The sequence below is a fragment of the Malaclemys terrapin genome, chromosome 2 (assembly GCF_027887155.1).
Source record: "Malaclemys terrapin pileata isolate rMalTer1 chromosome 2, rMalTer1.hap1, whole genome shotgun sequence".
In the NCBI taxonomy this organism is placed as follows: Eukaryota; Metazoa; Chordata; order Testudines; family Emydidae; genus Malaclemys; species Malaclemys terrapin.
The window spans coordinates 249,731,140-249,758,860 of NC_071506.1; the positions used below are offsets into that span (position 1 = coordinate 249,731,140).

Below are 27,721 nucleotides of genomic sequence, written 5' to 3' on the forward strand. Positions count from 1 at the left end.
AGAAGAGGTCCCAATACATAGCTCACTGTACCATGTTTGCAGAGGTGAGCACTTATGATCTGCATAGTTGGAAATCAGGCCTGGAACCATGTCCTGGATTTTAGATACTTTGCTGGATGGAAGGAGGACTAGGTCCTCCTGAGTCATGAATCTGACTACCAGGTAAATCAGATCCTGAGAGAAAAATCTCTGTTTCTCTCTAACAGTTGATGACAAACCCATGATCAGGGAGGAAAGTGATAACTTGATTGAGATGAGCTTGAGAAAGATGGAAGAACACAGCTTGACTAGGAAGTCTTTCAGAGCATGAAAAATATGGATGTCTTCCTTTCTCACAGTCACCAGCAACTGGAAACCACACGGGGGAAGGAGGGAGAGGCAACGAAAGGACAAATGAGGAGGCTGTATACTGGTAGTATTTAGTCAAAGCCAACGCATAGCAACTTGTAGTGAGCTGGGTGACTAGAAATCTGTAAGTTGGCCTCTTTGAGATCCATTAAACACAAAGGGTTCTGAGGTTAAAAATCCTGGAGGAACAAAATTAAGGTTTCTATCTTGACTCTAGAGTCCCAAAAGGGGCTGCATAGGACAGAGGGGTGTCTGTCGGCATGGCTAGAGAGACACAGGACACTGGATCTGAGGGACTGGTTGCGGAACAGGTTTCACAGAGGAGGGAAATGAAGGCCATATTGGGTTGCAACAGGCCCAGAGTGTGCTACGGAGCAATTGCATGGAGGTTCCAAATGGCGTCAACTAGCCAAACACTGTTGTGATGAACTGGTTCTTCAAAGTGCTCAGCTATTATTGCTGATGAGAGCTGGCACTTTTTCTAACAACTTGAAACCGCTCTTGGTGTCTTGAAACACTTCTTGAAGGCTTCTCCCCTTAGGCCATCCAAAGCCAAAATGACTGGATCCCATAGGCTATAAGGATGGCAGGGAAAAAAGTAGTGGGGGAGGGGGCAGCAGGAGGAGACATAAAAAAGTTCCTGGTAGAAACAAAGAACTGAACAAGCAAAGAACTGCACTGCACAAGCAGCCAGCTTGCTGCTGGAGGCAGAGAGATTGGGAGTTCAGAATCATAGAAATGTAGGGCTGAAAGGACCACAAGAGGCCATCTAGTCAAAACTGGTGTCAAATTGGATTTTAAGGACCAGATGTTCATGTTCAGAGAGATGTGTGTATGTTCCTACCTCTAGAAACAAGTGGGCACAGCTACCCCGCAGTTCTCTCTGGTATAAGAACAGGCCACTCCATGAAAATGTACATTTTACCAACACCATGCAGGAGGGAGAAGAAGGAATCTTACATTATAATTTGTAACACGCAATCAGGGACTGCTAACGTGTAATGCATTTCTTTGAATATCAACCCCCAGTTTGCTTCCATAATCCATAATCAAATCAATGCCTACCATATATCAGAGTCCTATCCAGTGTTCCTTCTGCTCTTTCTAGAATGACACATCTGATTATAGTATGTTTGCATTTGAATAATCTACTGTATTTTTATATAAAACAAAACTGTATGTATGATTTTACAGTGCAGAGTTTTAGCTTCCCTCAGACATAAGCCTGTAACCAGTAATTAAACTATCTAATGTACAGTAACTTTACGAAATCCTATTAGTTCCTGGTAATAGGTTCAATTGTTATTTGGACTAGATCTGTACAATTGGAGGTTTTCTACAAGCTCAGCAATGCTCAGTTGTCTTTGTTTGGGAAAAGAATATACCATAGTCACCAGATCATAGAAGTACCTTCCCTTTAATTTTCCTTCTTTGTGTCTCTCTTAAACTATAAAATGAGAATGGATTTTAAACCATTAGGGATTTTTCTGCAATTTAAGTCCCAATTCCCTGTAGAATTAATTCTGAATCCTTTGACATTAAGAGGTATGAAAAAGAATAGCATTGAGACTTTTTTTTTTTTTTTAATTTGAATAATGTTGAGGAAAAAGTTGGCGTTTCCCTCTTTATTCTTGGCTTTACACAGATAGTGAACACTAGTCAGCTTCCAACATATCTACAGACTGAGCTAACTTAAGAAATATGTATGTTCGTATGAAACAGGGCAAAGAAACGCACTCTAAGCCACACTTTTTTCGATGGATCTGCCATCTTAGGCAAGGGCTGTGGCAATACAAAATGAGTGAAAATTTCCCAAACACCCAATTCCCACATGGTGCCTGCAGCCATATGCATATTACACATGGTGCGAACCATTGGCAGGAGCACCAATTGGGGGACAGGTACACTTGGATGTGGGGGCAAAAAGGGCAGTTCAAGAGGATCCCCAAACTGAGCAGCATTGAGACCTGGCTTCTGGGGTTGCAGCAGCATGTAGGTTTGGCCTAGGATTACCTTCATGTAGGGGCTACCAGGCCAAGCCTGAGTGGCGCTACAATCTATGTGCCAGTTGCAATGCCGTTCACTGAAATTTGGTCCATAGCTTCCTCCAACATAACAAAGGGGTGGCTGGGCCAAATCTGAATGGTGCTGCAACCCTGCATGCCAGGTTGCAGCACCACTCACTGAAATTTGCCCCAGTGGCTCTTCTGTCACAACAGAGGGATGGCTGGGCCAAACCTGAGTGGAGCTGCAACCTTGTGCACCAGATTGCAATACCACTCACTGAAATTTGGCCCGGTGACTCGACCGTCATGACATTTTAAGCAAAATGAGTTGTGCATACCATGTCAAACATTTCCGTGAGCACCCCTGCAATTTCCTCCCTCTCCCAGATTTAATGAAGATGTATGAGCCTAAGGCCCCAGTTCAGGAACACTTTGAAGCACATGCTTAAATCCCTCCCTACTTAGGAAGCAGTAGGCATGCATGTGCTAAGTCTCATCAATATCAATTGGATTTCAGCATGTGCTTAAGTGCTTTTCTGATTCATGGCCCACCTTTGTAACTAATTGCACTAATTAAGAATAATTTTACAAGTATTCTTGCACACTAATATAGGGGAGAAAGGGAGAAACTGGTTCTGTAAAAGGGAAGGAACTGAGGCAGTGTTAGAAGCAGTGACAGGTAGGTATGTCCTTAGCCTATAGAATGTAGAGCTCAAGAGATTTGTGCATGCCCTCTAATTGCCAACTACTGCTCTAAAAAGTTCTGTGGCGCATGGTGAGGAGAATGGCTTCTGTTGTGAGACTCTGTGGCAGCAACAAAGACATGGAGAACTTGACGTGTTTCTTCATTCCAGTGCTTTCTTAGACTTGATGTTGTTGAATGAGGGCCTGATCTTTGTCTGAGTGATATATTTAAGATAGAGAGAGAAAAACTCTGGTGCTCCAGCGGCTTTAATGGGTTATACACTGGATTTACAAGTTAAATGCATTCTGATTAGGAGGATCATAATGATTTTCCCATTGGAAAGTGATGTGTGCTATAGTATAAAAGGAGGCGTTTGTTGCATCAGGGCATCCCTAATATACAAAAGCCTTACGGAGGGAAGAATCAATGCACTACACTTTATGAAACTTCATAGAAAACTATAATGTACGTTTCTACGGAGAAACATTGTATAGTGGGAAGCATGTATCACTTGGCTGGAACATACATACCAGTTCTTCATAGATTCTAAGGCAGAGGTCCCCAAAGTGTGGGGTGCACCCCCCTGGGGGGACACAGCAGGACCTTCGGTGGGGAATGTGGTAGGTCCAGGCCAGCCCCACAGTGGGTGGGGAGGGAGCGCCACCCAACTCCTCCCTGCCCTGAGCTCTGCTCTGGCCCGGCCCCTAGCCGTTGCCCCATCTCCTGTCCCCATGCCTGGCCTCCGTCCCCCGTGGCTCCACTCCTGCCCGGGGCCAAGGTTGGAGGGGTGAGGGCAGGAGTGAAGCTGCACCCAGCCATGGGCCCAGCTACTGGCTCCCATCAAAGCCTGGTTGTGACTCCACCCTCACCCCCAGCCTCGGCCCCAGGCTGCTGCTTGGTCCCCGGCCCCACGCCTGGCCCCAGCCCCAGCCCTGTGGCCCCAGCCTCGGCCCCTTTACTCCTGTCAATGTCACCCCCCTCTCCAGCCTCCCCCCGCTCCCGCTGCTGTTCTAAGGGCAGAAGGGACCATTGTGAACATCTAGTCTCACCTCCTATATAGCACTGGCCATAAAACTTTCCCAAAATAATTCCTGGAGCATACCATTCGCCTGCTTCATTTCTATTCATTCATTGCTAATAGCCTATTATTTTCTTCTTCTTCTTTAAAATAATAGTTTCTAAACATTGAAAGTTTCCAATGGAGAGGACAGGACTATGCATTTAGTACTGCGATAAATAAAACTCACAACTAGGCAAAGTAACGTATTACTACCATATGGTTTTATCAGATCCAATATACACTATATTGTGGGTTTTTTTTTTAATTAAATTTATTCTTGGAATTTTTAAAGTAATTTAATATTAGTGAATTAAAGTGAGCAAATGCCCTTGATTTGATTTGGTGTGAATTATCCTAAAGAAGACAGTAATCCAATTTGTTTTGGCTGGCAATATGCTGTAATGAGAACATGCCTAACCACCCATCAATTCAAGGAACAGCAGTCAATATGAGTCAGATCAGAGGACTCCATTTACTTATTACCTGCATTTATTTAAGCAAATCAAGGGTGATGAAATGTGAAATTAATGTTATGTTGATGGATTCCAAATGCAGCCTGAAGAAAGCATGTTAACCTCCTGAAGAGTGCATGAAACAAAATGCATTTTTAGGAAAACACATTTAGTGACCAAACTTAAGCCAAGTGTGGCTATATTCTTCATTCATGTTTGAAAATACAAAGCATCCTTGGTTGAAGCAATAAACAATTAACTTGTGTAACTTATATCAATGGGTGTGGTAGTTTTGATGTGTTTTGTTTATGAATATAATACATACATAATCCTAGGTTTAATATTTTATTTCAATGCCATTGTATGTTATGCAGAATAAATTCTGTAATGTTACATCCACTGTGACATCAAATAAAATGTGAACTAGTTTGCATAGGTTAATATTTTGGGCAGCATGAATGTTGCTCTAGTCCACCCAGGCTTAAAGATTCACAGTGCAGAGGAAAAAACAGGAATTAAAGCATTTCTACTAAAATATATTTTAATAGCTGGTGTTAACTTTTTGCATAACAAAAGCCAAATTATGTTGATACATCATATGATCCAGCAATAATCCCCGTCCTTTGAAAAAAACAAGTGTTTCCTTCATAACCGTATACTCCCAAAAAAACATACAGTTTTGCAAAGTAACTAGAACTCTACACACTTTTAAGCAAATATAAGCTAAATTGTGCAGCGGTTCATTTTTGCTTTTTTATATCACACTGCAAAAACCAACATCTGAGAGAGTTTCCACACCATGCTAATCAACGTTAATACAGTCAGTGCTGCTTTCTGATGGTTTAGCAACTTGTAATATTGAACTAGATATGATTGTAATGCTACAGTATATAACTTATTTTCCTCCTAAAATAAAAAAAATGTTTCAACAGCAATTGGATTACAACTTAGATACAATATGCAAACGCTATATATCAGACACAAAAGCATATGAAATTCCTTTGATTATACTGTAGTAGTGCAGGCAATAAAGAAAGAAATATAGCTCCACGTTTTCTTTCAGAGGGGTGATGAGATTTGAGATGTGGTTTCTATGGTATAAAGATTGGAGAATGATTGCTAAAGCACTGTAGAATGTTTTACCTTTAACTCACCAGCAGTTTGCTCTTGCCAGCACAAAGCACTGGAGTGTATGTAGTCATATAGAGATCTATGTTTAGAAAGCATCTTTAGCTTGTCTCTGTATGGTATTTAAATATTTACTAACTACATCTTATTCCATATTTCATACAGAATGTTATTCAAAACAGTTCAAATCTAGCAGATTTTATTCTTTATATCACATTCTGCCCAACACTTCTGTGTTTGTGATTGTTTTATAAGGAAAGGATGTGCCATCACTGTACAATAAAAACTAAAATTAACTTCTTGGCCAAGCATTAGAGGCCTTCCAAGTCCCAAAGGAACTTTTAAGAAGGACACACATATCAAGAATATAATCCATTAAAGTGATTCACTGTTGAGCCCTAACCTTGCTTAACTGGTGTGTGGTAAGTCAGTGTAGTCACGAGAACCGCATTTCAATATTAAATACTAATGTGCTATAATGGAACTTTACAACTGTAGTATCCATAATAGTAGCTTTGTTTAGAAAAGGATTAAATGGGGATGTAGGTATAATGAACAGCAAGATGCCTTTTATTACTATCTTATATACTGTATTATATTTATACTTGTGTTCTTGAAGAATAATAGCACATTAGAGTGCCCTTATTTTTGTAACACTTGAATGGGGATGAGTGAACTCCAAACTGAATTATGGAATTCGGAGATGATTGTGTCCAGAAGACAAAATTTTTCTCCCCAGTGAGCTGCTGTTCATGTGTGCAATGTATGGAGTAAGGGTGATACACTGTGGTAAAATAAAAGAATTAGGTTTTATCATCCTTGCTTGTCAGACAATTTAAAGGTGAAAAAAGTGGTATCTGGCATTTACTTCTCCCTACATTCCACAGTATATTAGCAGGGCCTCACAAACTCCTTGTAAGAATTGTACTTACAAATTGTGGTGGTTGAACTGAGGGTCTATGGATTACAAGTTGTAGCTCTCATAAAACATTTTGATATCCAGGCCCTAATCACTTTGTATATTGGGTACCATTGCTAACAACAGTGCTCTATAATTATAATTCATTTTCCTAGATATCAAAATCCACAAAACCATTCCAAATGAACAAAAATTACTAAAAGCATGCATTACAAAAAATTAACTATGCAAATGAACAATTTTAAACTGAGCGCATTAATTATGCTGATATACCATTCTCAAGAGAAACAGGATTCACATACTCTTTTGTTTTCTTGACCTTTTTTATTTTGCAAATTGCTTTAGGTGCTTTGCCAGGCTATAGGATATTCAGATTCATAAAGGTAGTTTTATTTCCATTGTTTAACATATCATAGCCTCTAACTTGATAAAATGCTTATTTCCTGATTTAGCTTGTTACCAGACATAGTGCTAGATATCCCTCTCCCAAGCTGAGCAGAATGCTAGTGTGGTTATGGGGTTTGTTTGTTTGTTTTCAAAGACACTAAAAATGGCAACTTGATGCTATATGTATCTGCTGCCTATGTTTCTTCTGATTCATATCTGTTTAGCATACTGACAACTTATTTTTGCCGTTCTCAGCACTAAGGAGCTAGTACAAGACCACAGCAGCAAATGATATCCAGTTCTGCCTCAGACATCATCAGAAAAAATTTCCAACCATTATAAATTGTAATTCTTCCTCCTGTTGCTGATGGCTGGTGATGATGACTGATATAGAAATAGACTGCTTTTCAGATCACATTTAGGCTGAGCTTAAAGCAATTTAAATGAAGCTGTTTGACTTGCCAAGCTAGCAAATTTGACATGGAAGACACCAATAAAGAATAAGGGCCTGTTGCTGCAGCTGCTCCATGTACAAAACTCCCAAGTCTTCTGCAGAATTTGAAAACCGCAGTGTAGTAATAGCAGTGGTGCCTAATATGGAAGATCAAGGGTTCACTTTTACAGAGTCATTTTTCTTGCTTCTAACCAATCTCTGAAGTTAATTGCTCCTGGGGAGCTTCACCCATTAAATTCTTTGTCTGACAAGAAAATATACTTGTCCCAATTACTTTTCAATATTTATGGACTACTTTTTTTTAAAAAAAACACAACCCTAGAAATGTGCTGTTCTCTGTCTTGCAGCTTGGGATTTTCTCCCTTACTAACAATACAATGGAAGTGAAGAAGCTTGCTGCCTTTTAACTGTATGCAAAGCAGAATTGGCAGATGTCTTGCACTGGTGGGTTGCTTTTAACATAATGAATACTTACTGCCTTCCTTCATTATTGTTAAATGAAATAATGTAGGCAGGCTGACTTTCTGAAATCAGAAATAGAAAATTCTCTATAAACACAGCATACATTTAGTTCAATTTTTAAAAACTAAAACATACAGGAAGGCCAGTGCAGCTTCAAACCTCTGGATGGCTACTAAATGGCTACCATCTTTAATTCAGATCTGAGTACAGAAAAAAACATTTTGTTCCTTACACACACACACACATACACATGCACCAACTCCTCCATGACACTTTACATGATTTTGTGCTCCCTCTGACTTAGGACCTGATCCTGTAAGAGAACGGCAAGGGAGGAATACTATATCCACACAGAGCTCAATGAGCAGGATCAGGGCCACGTTATATTGCGACTAGCTGTTGTGCCCCAATGATTAGGATCACACCTCGATCCTTCAGTCCTGACCATAAGCCAATGGACAACAGAAATAAAATACCTGGCACTTTGTGAGTAAACAAAATGATCAGGCCTGTAATGTTTATACTGTTTCCTACTAATGGTTTTGCTGATCCAAAGTTGAAGAGAATATAATCACTTTAGTTTTCCTTTTTCATCTTACTTTGAATGTAGTTTAAGGTGGAAGAGAAGTATTAGAAAGCCAAAATGGAATCTTTTGCATAAACAATTTGGAACAATAAATATTTCCATTTTTGGTACTGAATCCTGGAATCTAAGTACTTTTTACGCAGGAATAAAGAAGTTGGTTGGATCTAAGGATCAATCTTAGGAGTTAAAACATAGTCTATAGCTTTCCTTTTGCTAACTGCCTCATAATATTCACCAGCTTTTCCTCATTTTGGTTTTGGGGAGGAAGCTGGAATGAGGTGGGTAGGATTTTTGTTTGTTTAGTTTTTGCTTTGGTGCCAGCTATGAGGAAAAAAATAAACTCAATAGCAGTCAACGAAGTTTGTCTTTCATTAATCAGTCAGTGAACATATAACCCACGTTTGGACAACCAAGTGATGTCACAACTAAAGCCAGTGTTTTGGAAGGAACTCAAGCAATAGGCCATTGAACTGTAATGTATCATAAAATCAGAGCTCTTCTCAACTTTTCTACACAGGTGCAGGACTCCTTTGCAGCAGGGGTGGGTACATGTTGGTTTTATCACCAAAGCAGGCATTAAGCAAGTCACTTGTGGTAAGAATGAAGGCTCTTTGAGCTCTGGTCAAGTGAAAAATTCTCTAAGCTTCATGAGGCCACATAGTACATGGCCCTAAGACTGGCTATTTTCAGCAGGATAGTTAAGGATAAAGGATGTAAGGGAAATTGTTTGTACAGCGCTTTGAAGATGGACATTGCTATCTAAATGTTAAGTATTATTTATACAGTGTTGCTGTAGCCATGTCAGTTCCAGGATATTAGAGAGACCAGATGGGTGAGGTAATATCTTTCACTGGACCAGCTTCTGTTTGTGAGACACACAAAACTTTTGAGCTTGAAGAAGAGCTCTGTGTAAGCTCAAAAGCTTGTCTCCCTCACCAACAGAAGTTGATCAAGTGAAACATATTACTTCACCCACCTGGTCTCTCAAGTATTATTTAAGGGAAACAGAAGAGGTGGCAATTTGGCTCTGCACGCTGAACAGTGCCAGTGGGAAATATGCTGTGAAAAAAACCACAGATTTGCCAGGAATCAAGGCACAATCAAAACTGATGGATTGGGAAGCAAGCAAAACTGACAGGAGCTAAGGGCACAGTCATGAAGGAGAGCCAATGTAAGACCCAGGAATGAGTGTGGTGGTGTGGGCAAGTGAGAGTTGGGAACTTTCACTGTCAAGAGACAGACTTTTTGTTTCTTATAAGGCTGCTGGGCAGTAGGATTTTTACCAGCATGTTATCTCCTGTTACTTAAAAGGCTGTATTATCCAGTCATCATTTTTATTGGGATGTTAAATGCTCTATGTCAAACAGCTTTAAAAATTATTAGAATGTGTTACTAAATTGAAAGTATTAGCCTCTTGTGACTTCAAAGTGACATAAGAAAAGAATCCATGTTATGGTTACATTTAAATGAGAATCTAAGAAAAAGACATTTCTCCTTTATAGCTAATGGATGGAAACCTTTACAGAATTGGCAGCACCGGGCTTCCACATATGTCTTTTGTTCTTACAAAGTATTATTATAAGCCGTACTGTTTGGATATGTGTGTCAGATTGTGATTCTTACATCAGATTGTTATATTAGTGATAAAATAATGAACATGTGGTCTTAAAAGTTTCTTCTGAGTATTTTGTTTCAAAAGGATTAAGTTTTGAGTAAATCAGAATAAAGCTCAAAGGACTAGGGACAAAAATTAGTTAACATACTCAATGTAATTTGCTGGAAGCATTCCTGTTTTCCCAGTTCTCTGAACAGTACCATACATCCAGCCATCATCAATTGGTTGCACATTGATGATATAGTCCCCATCCCTGAAGGAAACTTCATCTTCATCTTGAGCACTGTAGTCATACATAGCTCTGTATGTTCTCTGTTGAAGGAAAAGAAACAGGGCCATGAAGAACCTACCACTGACAGACATTGCTTCTCTGTCTCATACATATACACACACATCTTTAGTAAGCTCAAATATAGAATTCAAACCCACATGCAGAGATAATGCAGTCTATGCTATCATAGAGGTATGTGCTGAATATAACTGGGTGGACTATTTGTCCCAAATAATTTATTCAACAAATTCAGTCATGAAACTGATTTTTATGAACATATGCCTTACGTACACCATGCAAACACATTTCGCTCTGGAAATATTCACCACTACTGATGCCTTATGTATTCCCTACCCATAGTTAATTATCCATGCTGCATGACTGGCCATCTAAACCACATGGTACTGTTTCTGTCCCTGCTTGGATGATTCCAAACAGGCTGTGTCTTCACTAAGAGAAAAGAGGTGTTCTTAACTCAAGTTAGCTAACTCAACCTGCCACCTCACATGAACACTACAAACTGCTTCACCTTTACTACGATTCCACCTCAAGTTAGCTAACATGAGTTAAGAACACACCTTTTTGTTCCTAGTGAAGACAAGGCCTGCAAACATGTCAGGATGACTGGGTAAATATTTGTGGTGGGAACCAGAACTGGACACAGTATTCCAGCAGTGGTCAAACCAGTGTCAAATACAGAATTAAAATAACCTTCCTATTCCTACTCGAGATTCCCTGGTTTATGCATGCAAAGATCATATTGGCTCTTTTGGCCACAGCATCACAATGGGAGCTCATGTTCAGCTGATTATCCACCATGACCCCCAAATCATGTTCAGTTTCACTGCTTCCCAGGATAGAGTCCTCCTTTCCTTTAAATATGGCCTACATGTTTTGGTCCTAGATGTGAACATTTACATTTAGCTATATTAAAACGCATCTTGTTTGCTTGCATCCACTTTACCGAGCGATCCAGATCAATCGGAATCAGTGACCTGTCCTCTTCCTTATTTCCCACTCCTCACATTTTTGTTTCAGCTACAGACTTTATCTATGATGATTTTATGTTTTTTTTTTCCAGATTATTGATAAAAATGTTAAATAGACACAGGGCGAAAGAACGGATCTTTGAGGGACCCCATTGGAAACAGACTAGGTCAATGACAGTTCCCTGTTTACAGTTACATTTTGATACCAACCAATTAGCTGGCTTTTAATCCATTTAACGTGTGCCATGAGCAGCGACCTCATAAAGGAATCAATCATCTGACATGCATTTCAATTCTTTGTCATGTGATTCCTTTTAACCAGCTTGATAGCATCACAGTGCTGCAAAGTTGTAAAGACAAGCTGGTAACGCCACATTTTAAAAACAATTATTAGGGCCGCTAATGCTGCTGAGAAACCCAAATGTATGGCTTTAAGACCTAATTGGGTGGTAAATGGCTGTCAGAAAAAAAATTCTGTAGTAATCCAGTTGGCATTTATCTAATTATCGCTTCATAGTATAGTTTAAATGACTCAAATAAGGGATTTAAAAAATGCATTTAAGTGAATTATTCCTCTAATCAAGAGTACGTTAAACAGGTTCTGAAAGCACAGTAGGGCATAAGAAAGGGGTTGCGTGCGGGGGGGGGGGGGGGGTTGTTAAGTGAGTCAAACTTGACTCCTTTATCTGGTATCCCATCAAAGGCATGAATCTGTAGTCACTGTATACACAAAACACCCACTGATAGCAATGAGAGTTATCTGCATACAAGGGTTGAAGCACAGTTGTAATATTCCCAGTGTACCAGTTTGTCTGCTTGGCAGGCAGGCAGGCAGCCCAGCTCCCTGGTTAGTTGGCTGCTCGGTTGTCTTGCTGGACACTGAGGTTTGAAAATACCAAAATGTTTCTGCTGGGGGGAACGTTTTGGTGCTTCTGAAACAACATATAGCTGAATTTTAGTTCTGTGAAAATGTCTGAGTTTTTACCATTTTGTCCTGATTTAGGATGAAAACATTTCAGAAAACTCAATTATTTTCAAGGAACTAAAATTCCATTTTCTGGCCAGCTCTAATCTTTGTTAATGATTCAACATCCTGCAACTTCAATTAAAGTGGGAGAGCTAACAAATATACATCTTCCGAAACATCCTGTAGCTTTGCCAGCAAAGAAAAGGGAAAACCAGAAGTTACATTTCTGATAGTCTTAAGTTAAAAACAATGGAGTTCTGAGCTATTTGGCCTCTAGTCACTACCACAATAAGAAATGTTAAAATGTTAGTAATTTTAAAAAAATCTTAAGAAAAGAAATCAAAGAAGCAAACAAATATGCACAAGCCCAATTTTCAGAAATCTTTTGTAAGTCCTCATTGACATCCAATACCATAGCTAGCTATACCAACTAAAGAACAAGGTTCACCTGCAAAAAGCACAAAGATGGCCTTGTTAGAACTATACATTCCCTCCAGCTTTAAATTTCTGTGTGTCTATTTGGTCAGACAGATTAAAATCAACAGCAAATGGAAACCTCATTACTTAGTTCATTGTGTGAAAAAGTGCTACCTCAACATTTTCGGCTTTCTAGAGTATATGAATAATGTAGATAATTTCATTGTTCTTTGGAGCACATATCTAAATTCACATCATTCAGTTTTTGAGATAAAAATCTCTTGTTACTTCTCTGCATCACCTAATCCTATGCATATTTTACCTGCAGTTAGGAACATGTGAAAAAGCCAAAAAAGTAGTTCTTTAATTTGAAAATAAGTACAATATGAAGGAATCCAGAAGAATGATTATTTCCCAAGGTTCCCAATTCTGGATTGCAAAGGTTACCAGCGGATTTATATTTACAAGACATTTACCAGTAGCTAAAGAGGGGTGCACTGAAAGGAATGATTCTTTCAATTAAATACTCACCAAGCTTGCTGAATGTGGCTGTGAATGCATGGACCTCATAGATGACATACTGGTCTGGTGCATGTATCCATACCCTTGGGACTGGCTTTGTTGATATGCCCCAGGAAGCACAGGGGCTGCACATTAAAGAAATACAGAAGCATTACTACAAGAGTTAAAACAATAGCCTTGTTGAGTGTGTGTGCAAATTCTCTTAGCAGTTGGTAGCAGCTGTAGATTGCTCTCCCGATTAGAAACCTGCAGCATAAATAGGGATTCATGTTCCCAAAGGTAGGTAACTCTAAATCAGTAGAGAAGAGTTTTAAGTGACAAAACAAGCCTTGTGTAGGTTGAATTCTACATAAACCTAACACAATCAGCAAAGAAATATTCATTAGCATCATGACTAACTGGAAGCACAACAGTGAGTAGGAAGGCTTGAAAGACCTCTAGAAACATGACCACACATGTGCACCAAAAACTAGGGACATCACTAAGGCCAGATCATTAAACACAGCTACATCGCCCGGAGTGTGAAAAGCACACACCCCTGAATTACACATTTAAGCCAACCTGACCCCTGTATAGACAGCACTAGGTTGACAGAAGAATTCTTCCATGGACCCAAGCTACCACCTCTCAGGGAGGAGGATTTACTACAGTGATGGGGAAACCGCTCTATCACTGCAGTGACTGTCTCCACTGAAGAGCTCCAGCAATGCAGCTGCAGCAGTGTCTCCATAGTGTATAAGTGTAGACACAGAACTCAAAATTTTGATGCTACATTGAGATACTAGATGATCATAATGGTCCCTTCTGACCTTAAAGTCTATGAGATACTAGAGAAAAATGATACCCTGGGGCACATGACAGTTTGATTTTTGTTAATGAAAAAAAGACAAACCTAAAACTAAGTACTGAAACAAAGTTGAAATATTTTAGTAACACTGCTTAACCAATTTATTCCTAATTATAGTATATTTACTTTCTTTTATAGGCTAAAGACCTAGAAAGGCCTATTTCATCTAGTTTATGTGACCATTTAGCAGTGGGTACTGAGCTGGGTTCCCTTAGTTTACACTGACTTCATTAAAACCATGGCCAAGCATAGAGATTAATTAAAACATGGCAATTTATTTCTGTCCCTTTCCTTTGTCCTCCTCTGTCCTCCTCTGTCCTCCTCTGTCCAACATTGCTCTTCCCTCCCACAGAGAGAGACATTTTTTTGGTAGTATGATTTTACCAACCATAGATGACAACACTATACTGTGGTTTATTGAGGAAAAGCTGCTGAAAGATCAAATAAAAACCGCATGGACCCTTGTGATGATTTGGGAATGTCTGTACAATTTATGAATTGTGATGTGAACTCAATCTGTATCAGGCCAAAAACTCAATCTTGTACATGCAGCTTTTTGCCTTCTCTGTTTCCTGTTTGCCTCCATGTTGGGTTGAAGTACCCACACAGAGAGATACAGGGCTAACACTAGTTGACGGAGTACTCAGCTACAGGAAATCTATTCACTCTAGACGAAAGACTGGTCACTACCCAGAAGAACTGGTTTAGCGGGGGGGGAGATCACCTTGGCAACAAAGGCGTTTGTGCTTATGTGGGGAAGCTGAAAGTGGCATCATCTGACACAGAGGAATGAAAGTTTCAAAGGGGCTGAAGCTGTTCTGTTCAGGGGCCATTTTCCTCTAGTCCAGGAGAAAGTAGTAATGCAACATTAGCCATGCACTGAAGCCTGACCCAACCCAAAGAATGTCCCAGAGTGGTGAGGAAACTGAGGTAGAAATATGCATGATGTAATGTTTATTGGTTTATATCTTCTGTACTCTCCTGTGCCTTATATGATTAAGTATAAAATAACAAATGTGTTAGACACTGAACAAAGTCTGTGTGTGAGATACGCTTCACAACTGCTGCATGCCCCTAAGAAAGTTAAACTGTAAACCAGAAGTGGAGTCCTGGGAGAGGGTGTGTTTAAATACACAGGAGGCTGAAGTACCTCGACAGTGGGGTTTACCTTTCAGATGAGAATACCAGACAGAAGGTCTGTGCCCCAAGAGTGTGCCTAGGGACCCCAAGATTGAGCAGTGGCTGGATTCTGTTCAGGCTCCAAGGGCTTAAAGCACCTGGGAATCCAGAGCAGCAAAGCCTGGATTTGCCTCACAGCAGTCCTCGAGAGTGGCTGGAAGGGGGTGCTCGCTAAGTTCTGTGACAAACCTCTACCCTTACTCCTTGCTAGAAGGAGATTCCTAATAATTTAAATCAATACAGTCTCTGTTCCAACATCCTGCTTTGACACCAGACTGACAGAATCTGAAAAACAAGTGTCCCTGGGCATCTGTGAAACCCAAGTGTAGCTGAGGTGGCCATTCAGTACCTTCTCAACAAGCCTTCATTTTTGGGGAAGGTGGCCAGTCCTGACAATAACTAGTAAGGTGGTTAATATCCAAATTTGAAGGTTTAATCATTTCCTGTCTAGCCATGGCTTGCAAGCCTCACCAATATTGGGCCTAACGTCTCTCTGCTGGTTTTATCCAGCTATTGCGAACCTTAGTTCATCTCTCAAATGGTTAATTGGTATTCTCCAAGCACAACTGAAACTTCACTAAGCAAAACTGCAAAAAATAAAGATGGTGCATTTCTTTTGACACTTTTTCCACAAAATTATCAAGCCCGCTTGAATTCTATCAACTTATCAATGATGCAAATGGTCATTTTCCTTCAGGGACATGTGACTGAGCTGAAGCAGGCTAGATGATTCACATTGCTCTCAACTTGGAACGATTCACCTGGTTGGGATTTTGAGAGATTTGCCCCCTTGGCTTTGAAAGAAGTGAAGAACATCCCCCCCACCCTTGGAGCAACCTTCCATCCCAGTCCTCAAGGTGGGTGCAAAATTGATACAGAACAGGAGGACTGCAAAAATAATTTATGGAGGGGCTCAAGAGGTGCAGAATTAATTGATGAGGGGTTGCACAATTAATTGATTGGCAGTTATGGTTTTGGGGAGGAGCTGGAAGATGGCACACCATCAGGCAGTGCTTTAATGCAAGATATTGGCAAGTGCGCAATAATATTCTGGCCTTTTTACCTCTGAAGGAACCAGGATGTATAGAAGGGTGTGAAATGAACTATGGGGAAAGGTTTGCTGAATTGTGCTTGAATGGAAGTTCAGTTTGTGCTTTGTGAGAAGATTCATTTTCATTTTACCCAATCTGCTTCCCTATCCTTAATTCTGAGATTGGTGGTTTGAGCAAATAGAGTTTTCCTGTAACTGAAAATTTTATTATAAGTAATATATTAAAATAAACTACATATATGATTAAAATATTGAGTGCTCATTATCCAGTCATCATATGCATTATGTTATACTTTTTAAAGATAGTGAATTACTATATTCTTAATTAAGGTATTTATGATTTGGGACACCTATTTCAAACCACTACAAATGCACAGATTGTGTTGTGAGGTGAGAGAGTAAAGTTGAAGCCATATGTTGATTTAGTCAGAGAAGTTCCTATAACATGAAGCAACTCGTGGACAGTAATATGCAGTACTGGAATATAATGAATAATGCATGTTTTAGATGTGGCAACTTCATTCTAGTGATGTATGAGTGCACAGATACTTTAAAGCAGTTTAATCATCAGAAAATTATTGCTCATTAATGTGTTCACAAGGTGATCATGATATTAAGTTAATGGTTCTAAGCAGTTCATCAGATAATTTATGTTTCAATGTTGTCACATACTACTTCTAAATGACCAGACATGGCCTTTCCTGAGAAAATGGATAGAAGTGCAATTTAGTCAAAAGTTACTGTGAGCACGGTTCGGTGAACATATTTTGCCTAATTTCAAACTCATTTGAACACTGTGGGCCAAATTTACCACAAGTGGAAATGAGAGCAACTCCACTGAAACCAATGGTGTGTTCTGCTTGTGCCAGTGTTAAATGTGGCTATGTGTGTTCAAAATTAAGAGCAGAATTCAATCTTTTTGAGTTCACAGAGTATTGGGAATGAGCATATGGTCAGTTCTTATCTGTTACTGAACTCGGCTCCTGCTCCAGCACTCACACTCCCTCCTCTCTGCTATGCAGGGACAAAAGAGAGAAGGAGCCCTCTATTCCTGCCAGGAGAGGCAGATACACACCAACCCCTTTACGCAGCTCCTGTCAAGAAAAGACACCCTAACAACCCCTGCTTTCATCCCAATGGAAAGTGGAGTGATGTTGCTAGTGGAAACCCTTCCCTTATGACTTCTACTCCCTGATAGGGCCTAAGTCCCTCAACAATCATCACTCCTCTCTCATTGTCTGTGTTCAGAGTTTCTTCCAAATGCAGAAAGGCTCTTCTGAGAATGGGTGGCCCACACACTCAGAACCAATATGCCAACCACCAAGCAGTAGGACTGTGGAAATATGCTTTCTTGCCCTGGTGTCCAGTTTCTGTCCAGGTGAAAGAAGTCAAACAAACTGCAACAGAGAATCTACTTGCTAATGTTATCTGGCTGTAATACAAATTTCCAGAAATTACTCAGGCTACATAGACTCATAGAAAATTAGTGTTGGAAGAGACCTCAGCAGGTCATCTAGTCCAACCCCCTGCTCAAAGCAGGATCAACCCCAACTAAATCATCCCCAGTGCTACAGTGGTGCAGCTGCACCACTGTGGTGCTTCTGATGAAGACACTCTATGCTGACGCGAGAGAGCTTTCTCGTCGGCTTAGTTACTCCACCTCGCACAACAGACGGTAGCTATGTCAGTGGGAGAAGCCCTTGTTTGAAAATGTAATAAGTGGGTGATGGAGGCTGGCATCATGGCCTGATTGGAGGTGGGAGTCAATAACTTGATAGTGAATGAGGTGTTAGGTATGGTGAGGACAGGCATTGAAAGTCCTTGTAAATTAATCCGAGTAGCTTCTGTCTGATGCAACAGAAAAGGGGGAGCCAGTGGAGGCAGGCAAAGAGTGGGGCAATGTGATCAAAACAATGGGCTAGGAATATTATCTTAGCAGCAGCATGCTGAATAGATACAAGTAGGGCAAAACTGTATTTGTCAGGAGGATGTTGCAGTAATTGAGACACAGGTAATGAGAGCTTGGAGAAGCATTCTACCTGCAAGGATGGGTAGGAAAGCCCCATATCTTAGAGAAGTTATGCTGAAAGAATCAGCAAGATTTAGACATAGCCTGGCTGTAATGATCTAGAGAGAGGTTCGAATCGAAGATGATTCCAGGCTATAGGCCTGAGCTACAGACAGGATGATGATATGAGGATTACTGGGGCAGGGAAAGAGATTAGAAGCTCAGTTTTAGCCATATTGCGTTTGAGATGATGGCTACATATCCATGAGGAAATGTCAGAGAAACAGGCTAAGCCTTTAGTTTGGACAGAAGGAGACAGGTCTAGAGTAAAGAGATAGATCTATGAGTCATCAGTATAGAGGTAGTAATTGAATTTGTGTTTGCTGATGAGGTTACCCAAAGATAAGGTGTAGAGGGAAAAGAGAAGGGGACCCAGTACAGAGCCCTGTGGGACCCACGCAGAAAGCTGAAATGGGAGTGGGGGCGGGGTGGAGTTGAAGAAGATCCTCCAAAGGAAATTCTGAAGTGGTGAAAAGAGAAGTAGGAGGAGAACCAGGAGATGACAGAGTCACAGAAGTGAAGTAGAGTAGGCCAAGAAATGATTTTCCTGCACAGTGAAAAGTTTTGAGATTGCAAAAAAATATTCCCATCCCAAATCAGAACAAAAAGTGAAAAATCTTAAATTTTTTCACAGACTGAAAATCTGGAGAAAAAATGTTTCAGGTAAATAAATGTTTTGTTTAGATAATTTCAAAATGTTTCATTTTTATTTGATCAGTTTTATTTTTTTTTAACTATAATTAGCTTGAATTTATAAACAAAAAGTATTTTCAAACCAGAAAAAAAACCACTTTTTCCCCCCCATTTCCTAAAGTCATCATGACAAGTTTGGATATTTTTCACTACCCTAAATTATAAAAATATACAAAATAAACTGTGCATGCATCAAATGTATTCACAGAAAAATCATCAAAAAGTTTGGCTATGGAATGAACTTTCAACAGGAATAGTAATTTTATAGCATTTAAAATAATTAATAAAAGCAACCTGAAGCAAATACTCACCAGCAACTACACACCACACAACAGAAACACTAACCCAGGAACCAATCCCTGCAACAAACCCCATTGCCAACTCTGTCCGCATATCTATTCAAGGGACACCATCATAGGACCTAACCACATCAGCCACACCATCAGGGGCTCCTGCACCTGTACATCTACCAATGTGATATATGCCATTGTGTGCCAGCAATGCCCCTCTGCCATGTACATTGGCCAAACCAGACAGTCTCTATGTAAAAGAATAAATGGACACAAATCAGACATCAAGAATTATAACATTCAAAAACCAGTAGGAGAGCACTTCAATCTCCCTGGACACTCAATAACAGACTTGAAAGTGGCCATTCTTCAACAACAAAACTTCAAAAACAGACTTCAACGAGAAACCGCAGAACTGGAATTAATTTGCAAACTTGACACCATCAAATTAGGCCTGAATAAAGACTGGGAGTGGCTGGGTCACTACAAAAAATAATTTCCCCTGTGTTGATACTCACACCTTCTTGTCAACTGTTAAGAATGGGTTACATCTACCTTAATTGAATTGGCTTCGTTAGCACTGACCGCCCACTTGGTAAGTCAACTCTCATCTTTTCATGTGCTGTATATTTATACCTGCCTACTTTTTTTCATGCATCTGATGAAGTGGATGATAGCCCACGAAAGCTTATGCCCGAATAAGTTTGTTAAGTCTCTAAGGTGCCACAAGGACTCCTCATTGTTTTTGCAGATACAGACTAACACGGCTACCTCTCTGAAAAATAATTAATGTTGATTGTTCACAGTACTAAAAAAACAAGTGATGTCTGGAGTTCAACAGCTGTCAAAGCTTTTAAACGTCATAATGAATAAAATGAAGTAATTTCTAGGTAAATTTTATTAAGGTCATAAATGAATATTAATTCTGTTCTGTACAGTTATTTTTATAACAGTGTACTCTGACACAAGCAAACAAGAATGCAGTTCAAAAAGCAAGTTTGTCACTTATGTAAATTGAGTGAAATTACTGTGGAAAGTTCATGATCCTGCAGTTCTTATTCAAGCAACAATTCCACTGAAATAAATTAGACTTTCACCTAAGTAGGAATTGCAGGAAGATGCCCCACCTGGTTATTTTTAACATTTGGAAGAAAACAAATGTATTTTGAGAGCAGGAAAAAAACATCTGGTGTATTTATGCCATATGGAAAATTATTGCCATATTTATTATTTTGCAACTTCTGTTTCCATTTTCAGGGACTATCTACGTGAGGAGGAAATGAGCTGATAATACGGTCATAGGGATTTCTCTGTCTCAGCAAAGAAATACAAGAGAGTGGCCATCACTGACGTGTGTGAGGTACAATGGGACACAAAAATTCCTGTCATTTGCCCTGCAGAACTGCCACTTTCAGCAAAAAACTGTAATCTTGTGTCACAAAAGGTATACGTTTTTAAAAAGTGACACAATTATATCTTTTGATTTTTAAATATAGCCAATAATATAGTATATATCACAGAAAGCTGTGTTGTACAGACACTAATTATATGATAAATATTCTGTCATAAATCCAGTAACAGATGGAGTGAGAATTTAGGAAGTGCAGGCAAGGCAGTGTGGAGTAATTTGGTTGGTGAAAGGGCTGGATAATTCCAAAGTGTAGGTGAATAATAAGATAATTGCATAGGCCCCGATTGTCCCCCCTAGATCTGCCCACAGATTTCCCCACTTCTGTGGGGAAGGATGGCTTATCCACTCCATGGGACTGTTTCTACACCCCCTTCCTTGGAGTCCTTTGTGGCCTCTGTGAGGTCTGGAGCTCTGCACTGGAGTCTACGTGGCCCAGAGGTAGGGGAAGGAAAATACAAATAAATAGTTTTCTTTCTAGCCCCATGGACATTTATTGGAAAATAAAGGTAATATGGCCCCAACCTGTATTATCTTTTCTGTGGAACCCTCCTACCTGGGGTCCAGGAAGGTGCTGCAGCCAGGGGAAATCCCTGCTATCAATAGAGCCATGTAGCTGGACAGTGAGCAGGGGCTGATGGCCAGAGTCTGGGCAGAGGTTCAGGATCTCTGTATGGACTGTTCAAGGGAGGGGGGCAGGCCTTTGCCATTGGGAACCCAAAATCTGCCACCCTCTGCCATAACAGGAGAATGCAAGGGGGATCTTCAGAAGGAGATCCCTGTGGAGATTTCCCCCCTCAACACTCCCTTCACGGGGAGGCACAGGAATGGAGTGAGGTTGGGCCATGGGTCAGAAGCCTCCTCATCAGTCAGTTACTCTGTAACTTATATCCAAACCATTTTGTAAGACAGTTTTAGAGTATTATATATATCTAATTTACAACGCCACTAACCTGGGAGATGTCCAGTGCAGTTTGGAGACAGAGAGAAGCACCATCACCACCAACCAATTATATAGAGTTAGGGTGACCAGATGTCCCGATTTTATAGTCTTTTTCTTATATAGGGTCCTATTACCTCTCACCCCCGTCCCGATTTTTCACACTTGCTGTCTGGTCACCCTATATACGGTCCCTATTTCTGGGTATTACTGAGTGCTAAGGGAGGGGCCAAGAGCTAGTGAGGTGCTCCCCTATTGGTCTTCAGGGAGCATATTGTCACCCACACTGGCCCTGCTCCAGCAAAGTAGCAAAATCTCAAAGGACACTGCTTCAGGAAATTGCAACCCTCAATTTCATTTATAATGCTGACTTACAGGTTTTCTGTTTATTGGAGCATGGTTATGTAGGTTCAACTGTACAGGATAAACCTGGTAGATGTCCTGATTCCCTGAGAGCCAGTTAGAACACTGGCCTTCTTATTTTAATACCTGGGGGTACAACATGACCAATAGCATATACATTATGAAATATAGACAGATACTGCATCTCAGGATATTCAAGTAGTCAGAATGTTTTGAATAGTCACCATCCTATAAAATACAAACAGAGGTTATTTGTAATGTTCACATCTATTGAAACTGTGAACCTAAGGCTCTATCTACACTACAAACTAGGGGTGTGATTCCCCTGCCTGCATACACAGACTCGTGCTAGTTTTCATCAAACTCGTGTGAGTATAAATAGCAGTGTAGCCATAGTAGTGGCAGTGGAAGCAAAGCTTAGTCATGTCAAGTATGTGTCTACCAGTTTCAGGCTCATGGTTCAGACATAGCCTCAATGTTTTCTGTGGCATTAACTAAAACAGTGACAATCTGTAGGTGAAGACAAGTCACTGATCAAGGTTATATTAGCAGCATCAAACTAGTATAACCAGTTGTTACAATGACAAGTTAAAAATTGTATGAGGTCATATTTGACATTTAGAATTTGATGAACATTTATAACAACTCATTTGAGCTGAAAGTAACAAATTGTTTTACTGCTTTCACATCCCTTTGGCCAGTTGAGACCTACAACTCCTATAAAAATAGTACCATTTGGACTATTCTGCTTGTAAACCTAAAAATGGAGTTTATTGTCCCCCTTTTTAATCCTTAAAATATAGTTTGCAGGTTATTGTGAGCACTAAATATTGCAGAACAGCTAAACCAATGGCAATGAAGAAATAGCAATATTTTGAATGGCCAGTCATTAAAAGCTTTGTGTCCTTGATGCACTTGTTTTACTCACAAAAGTAGAGTTTTGATATATTAAGGACATTAATTCAATCTATGATCAAAAAACTGAATAATTGGGGAAAGTAGACATATCTCTGAAGCACAATTTACACCAGATACTGATTTTTGTTTAGGCAATTCTGTTAATCAATCTGGTGGGTATAGGATTTCTATATCTATTTTCCTGAACATATGATTAGGGTTCAACTCATAGTTACAGCCATACATACGTTTCTACTTATATGGTTTTGGTTTACCTTGGTACTGTTCTGGTAGTCTAAAGATGAGCTTCCCCAACCATTCCATATACACTAGAGCAGTAACTATTATTAATAATTATGTAAGAAATACGTAGATTTGTCCCCATTTCTTACACTGCATTTGTAATGGTTGTGTACATAAATCATACAGAGCCCTTCAATACAGCACTAGAAATGTATTGCAATAGTTTGCAGGTATGGCTGCAGGATTTGGTACCATGTCATGTCTCTCAGTGAAGTGCAAACCTTGTTACAAACTGAGTTTTTAGCTGGCATGTCACATAGGGTTCATAGCATGCCTCAGCTCAGAAAGCAGAGTGAGACGTTTCACTTCACAGTACAACACTCTTCATTTCTGAAGGCACGCAACAGCCAAAAAAGCCATTTTGTGATATGCCTTTTCCAGTGCTGAGGGCACACAACCGGTCACAAAACGCTGCAATTCCTTCTCACATTGCGTACAGGTGGTTGTCATTGTATTGTGCTCTCTCACACATTTTTCTGAAACAATTAACAAAAATGAAGAGCATATTGGTAACATTAGTAATGTGTTCTAATTTGTAATTAGATTTCCTGAACAAAAGATTGTTATCCAGGTGATGGGATGAACCTGGCAAGTCTTTCTCACACAAGCAGCCCCATGATTGCTATGCAGCTATTTATTTGATTGAGTAAGGCACCTCGGTGTAAGTAAAGGTGGAAGGACCACATTGGTGAGGCATGAGAAAATGACTAACATAAGATTTAGTATTAACATGTATTATCAGATAGCCAAAATCCTCTACAGAGTCTCAAAAATCCACATCGTGACACCTGGTAGTCTTGGAACAACTGCTTGGTAAGAGCTCACTAGCACTTCACCTTGTTGAGCCCCTCCACAATTTCTCCTATGCTTCTTACTAATCATTTGTACAGCATCACTCTCAACTAACTGGCAGAGACCCACAGAGGACAGAGCAACTGAGTCATTGCTTTGCTCCTGGAGTTGCGAAGAGGACAGTTGGATCTCCACTGGACTCATCTTCAACCCAATGTGGGGAAGGATCTCCTTATTCTGCAAAAGTCATGAGATGTGGGGAGAGGCCCAGGAGAAAACAATGGGCAAAGAGAATCAAAGTAGTAAATATTTAGGAAATGCAAAATTAAGGGTTTTCCTAGGAATGTTAACTCATCCACATTGAGCACACAGTGTATGGAACATTTTCAGCTGTTAATTACACTGTTAAATGCACACCTGATTTCAATGGCATCAACAGATTCTCTACATATCTGAGAGTAAACTCTAGCTTTAACTTTGAGTTCTTTCTCAAAAGATTACATGTGAAAACAAGGGTTTACTGATGCCTCAGTGTTTTCCAATGGAAGAGAATGAAATCTAGTACTCAATTTGGACTAATACTTTGTCCTGTAAATCAAACAAACACATTCATAGTACAGTGGGGAGGGGGTGTCACCTTATAAGAGTTTGGTAGTCTAGACTAGGCTACATAGATTAGATAAGACTGAGTGAGCCAATGCACAAATGTTGTGCCTACTAACATTCCTTCTCAATTGGAACCATTCTGGGTGCCCCGCCTTACATAGTTCTGAATGCTAAAGTGGATTCTTTGCAGGAATTCATGATGCATATTAAATATACTTCTTTCACAGAACTTTATCTATAAGCGAGTGTACGTATTTTAAACCCAGCCTGTTTGTATACCATTTTACTAAGGAAATCTGAAAATGCACCTCAAATTTCATTTGCCTTTCTTCCTCAATTACAAGACTGGTATCACTTTCCTGTTCCCAGGAACCCCCTGATGCTTGCATACAGTCCACTGAGGACGTATAGAAGACTTGCTCTCACTACCTGGGATGTAGTTGTTTTTGTTTTTAAACGTTTACAGATGTAGAAATGACTCCAGCTTTGAACACTTCCTAGGAATCAATGTGAGAGGGAAGGCTGAAGCTGACATGAAAAACCACCACTCCTTGCATTTAAAGATAGAGTCTTCAAATTGGTAAGAACTAAGTCATGGTCCCTAAATAAGCACTCATTTCCTTTGTGGAGAAATTTAAAACAGGGTATTCTGTGAGAGTAAACCTTTTTAAAGAGAAATGCACTGGTCCGGTCAAAAATCAGTTTGTCAAAGAGAATCCATTCTCATTGCAGGGGTCCCCAATTTTGCAAGCAGGTAAACCTTCATCTCATGTTTAATGCAAACACAATGTATACATTGAATAAATTGTGGTACCAACTAATATAGAACAGATAATTATCTATCTCTGTGCATTTTACCCACATCAAAGATTTTAGTTTACTACTTCAGTCACCTAAAAAAAGTCGACAAATTTAAGTCAGATGTACTGATTATTTTGATTTCTTTCTACTATTCACACTATATTAGGCACTTTAAAAAAACAGAAAAATCTTATGAGTACTGACATGGAAAGAAAGGAAAACTTTAATGTGGTTATCTTTGCCAGAAAAGAGACATTCTTCTTACATCTAGTTTTCAGGCTGGCAAAGTTGGTATGGGGCTTGAATTTACAAGAAATAAAATTAAAAGCATTCTCTATAGTCTGAAAGAAAAATAATTCAGAAACAAGTGAAAGATGATGCTGGAAAAGAGAAGTGTATATATGACTCAAAAGGAGAGAGAGTAAACAAACTATTCTCTTTTGTGGTGTCCAATCTTAAGTGTCTCTGTGGTGGGAAGCCTGCTGATGCACTGGAATGTGGCTAGGCGATCCCTAAAAGTCTATTGTTCTTTCCATACAGTTAGGTGGCTCTGCCTTCAGAGCTAGGTGCCTGGCCAGCAGCCGCCACTCTCCGGCAGCCCAGCTCTGAAGGCAGTGCTGCAATCAGCAGTGGCGCAGAAGTAAGGGTAGCAATACCGCAACCACCCTACAATAACCTTATGACCCCCCCCACAATTCCTTTTTGGGTCAGGACCCCTACAATTACAACATCGTGAAATTTCAGATTTAAATTGCTGAAATCATGAAATTTACAATTTTTAAAATCCTCTGACCGTGAAATTGATCAAAATGGACAGTGAATTTGATGTCAGGATGTTTATTTCACGTGGGATATGTTCAAGTGCTCTACAGTTCACTCCCTGTAGTCCAGACTTTGGCACTGTGTTAGGATAAAGTAAGAAAGGTGATAAAATAACATGAAAATACACATCTTGTGTTATTCTGTGTGTGGGTCTGTGTAAAATGATTCTCGAAAACATTTTAGCAATAATTAGTAATAGTTGGCACGAGGACCCTTTTTGTTCAGGGGGTAAGGCACTGGCCAGGTTTTCTGCATCTTGAAGGTGAAAACTCTAACTCAGACTCCCTTCCTAGCCCTCTTCCTGCTTGCTGAAGCCACATAAGAAGGTTACTACAACCCTAATGTACGCAGTCTACATGGCACAAAAAGTGGGGAGAGGGACAGACAGAACAGGGGGCAGCTCCCCAAATCCTGCCATAAGTGAGATCCTCTCTCCTCCTTTTCTCTAGGCTCAACTGTCTCCTGATTAGGCTAACCCAGTGTGTAACAGCATACTTGCCCTTCTGGGGCTTCCATGATCCAAGAGGCAGTGACTTTTTTAGTCTGAGGAAGGTTTTGTGGGTGCATCATCTTGGCTGCATATGCACAAGCATCTCTGAGTGGGTCTAGGGGTTTCTTTCTGCAAAACTAATGTTTTAAATATCAACTTCAGGGCTGATGTAGTGGGAAGCACCTAGCATGAAGTGGTATATAATGAAATTTTGTTGGCAGTGAGATGTAGTAGAATGAGAGGCCCACACTTGTTCAAAGCATTGCAGTATTCAAACTACAGTTCTAATGATAGTGATCATTGGCCTATTATGAAATGGAAGAAAAGGAGCTCACTATAAATGTATTTGACTATTATATGAAATAGCTCAGCAGTATAAATGAAAATGTGCTGTCTTTCAGGACAGACTATTTTATGTAGACATGCCCCAGGGATTGTTCTTTGTCTCAGCTCAAAGAAGGTGGCTGATAAGTACTAAAGCTAAGGAAATCTTTCTTTCCCACAGTAAAAACAGCCATTTTTTGTAATTTCTTATTTGTATTTGAGACTGTAAGTCTGAGTGGGTTTTGGATTCTGTCTGAATATCCAAAAACACGGGTCTAAGAAGCACTAGAACTGGCCATGGCAAATGGGCTAAGTTTTCTGGCACAACTGTAGTTGAGCAGCTGTCTGTGATTAAACTAGCCTCACACATCCGCTCTCAATGCTATATGTCCCTGCCAGCCTGCAATGCACTCCCATCTTAGTGGAGTGGAGGATAGATATCTCCTGGAATCCTGGAGAAGGTGGGCAGGAAGGGAGAGCTGCAGGCTAAGGTGCTCTGGAGTGTCACCTGCACCCAAAACACATGTTGAGATCATGTCTGGAAGGGGATGGAGAGCAGTACAGGAGGAGAGATGTGTC

General features: G+C 40.0%; 1 protein-coding gene across 3 annotated transcripts in view; it reads right to left on the bottom strand.

The window, feature by feature from the left end:
- Positions 1 to 4,882: 4,882 nt before the first annotated feature.
- NEBL (nebulette) overlaps positions 4,883 to 27,721 on the bottom strand; it is a 388,110-nt gene continuing 365,271 nt past the window's right edge. For all 3 annotated transcript variants that reach the window (XM_054020655.1, XM_054020654.1, XM_054020653.1), the window contains 2 exons: positions 13,278 to 13,393; positions 4,883 to 10,414 (listed from right to left, as the gene is read on the bottom strand). In XM_054020655.1, coding sequence (XP_053876630.1) covers positions 10,238 to 10,414; positions 13,278 to 13,393 — 293 coding nt within the window. In that variant the 3' untranslated portion in view covers positions 4,883 to 10,237. The remainder of the gene's footprint in view (positions 10,415 to 13,277; positions 13,394 to 27,721) is intronic.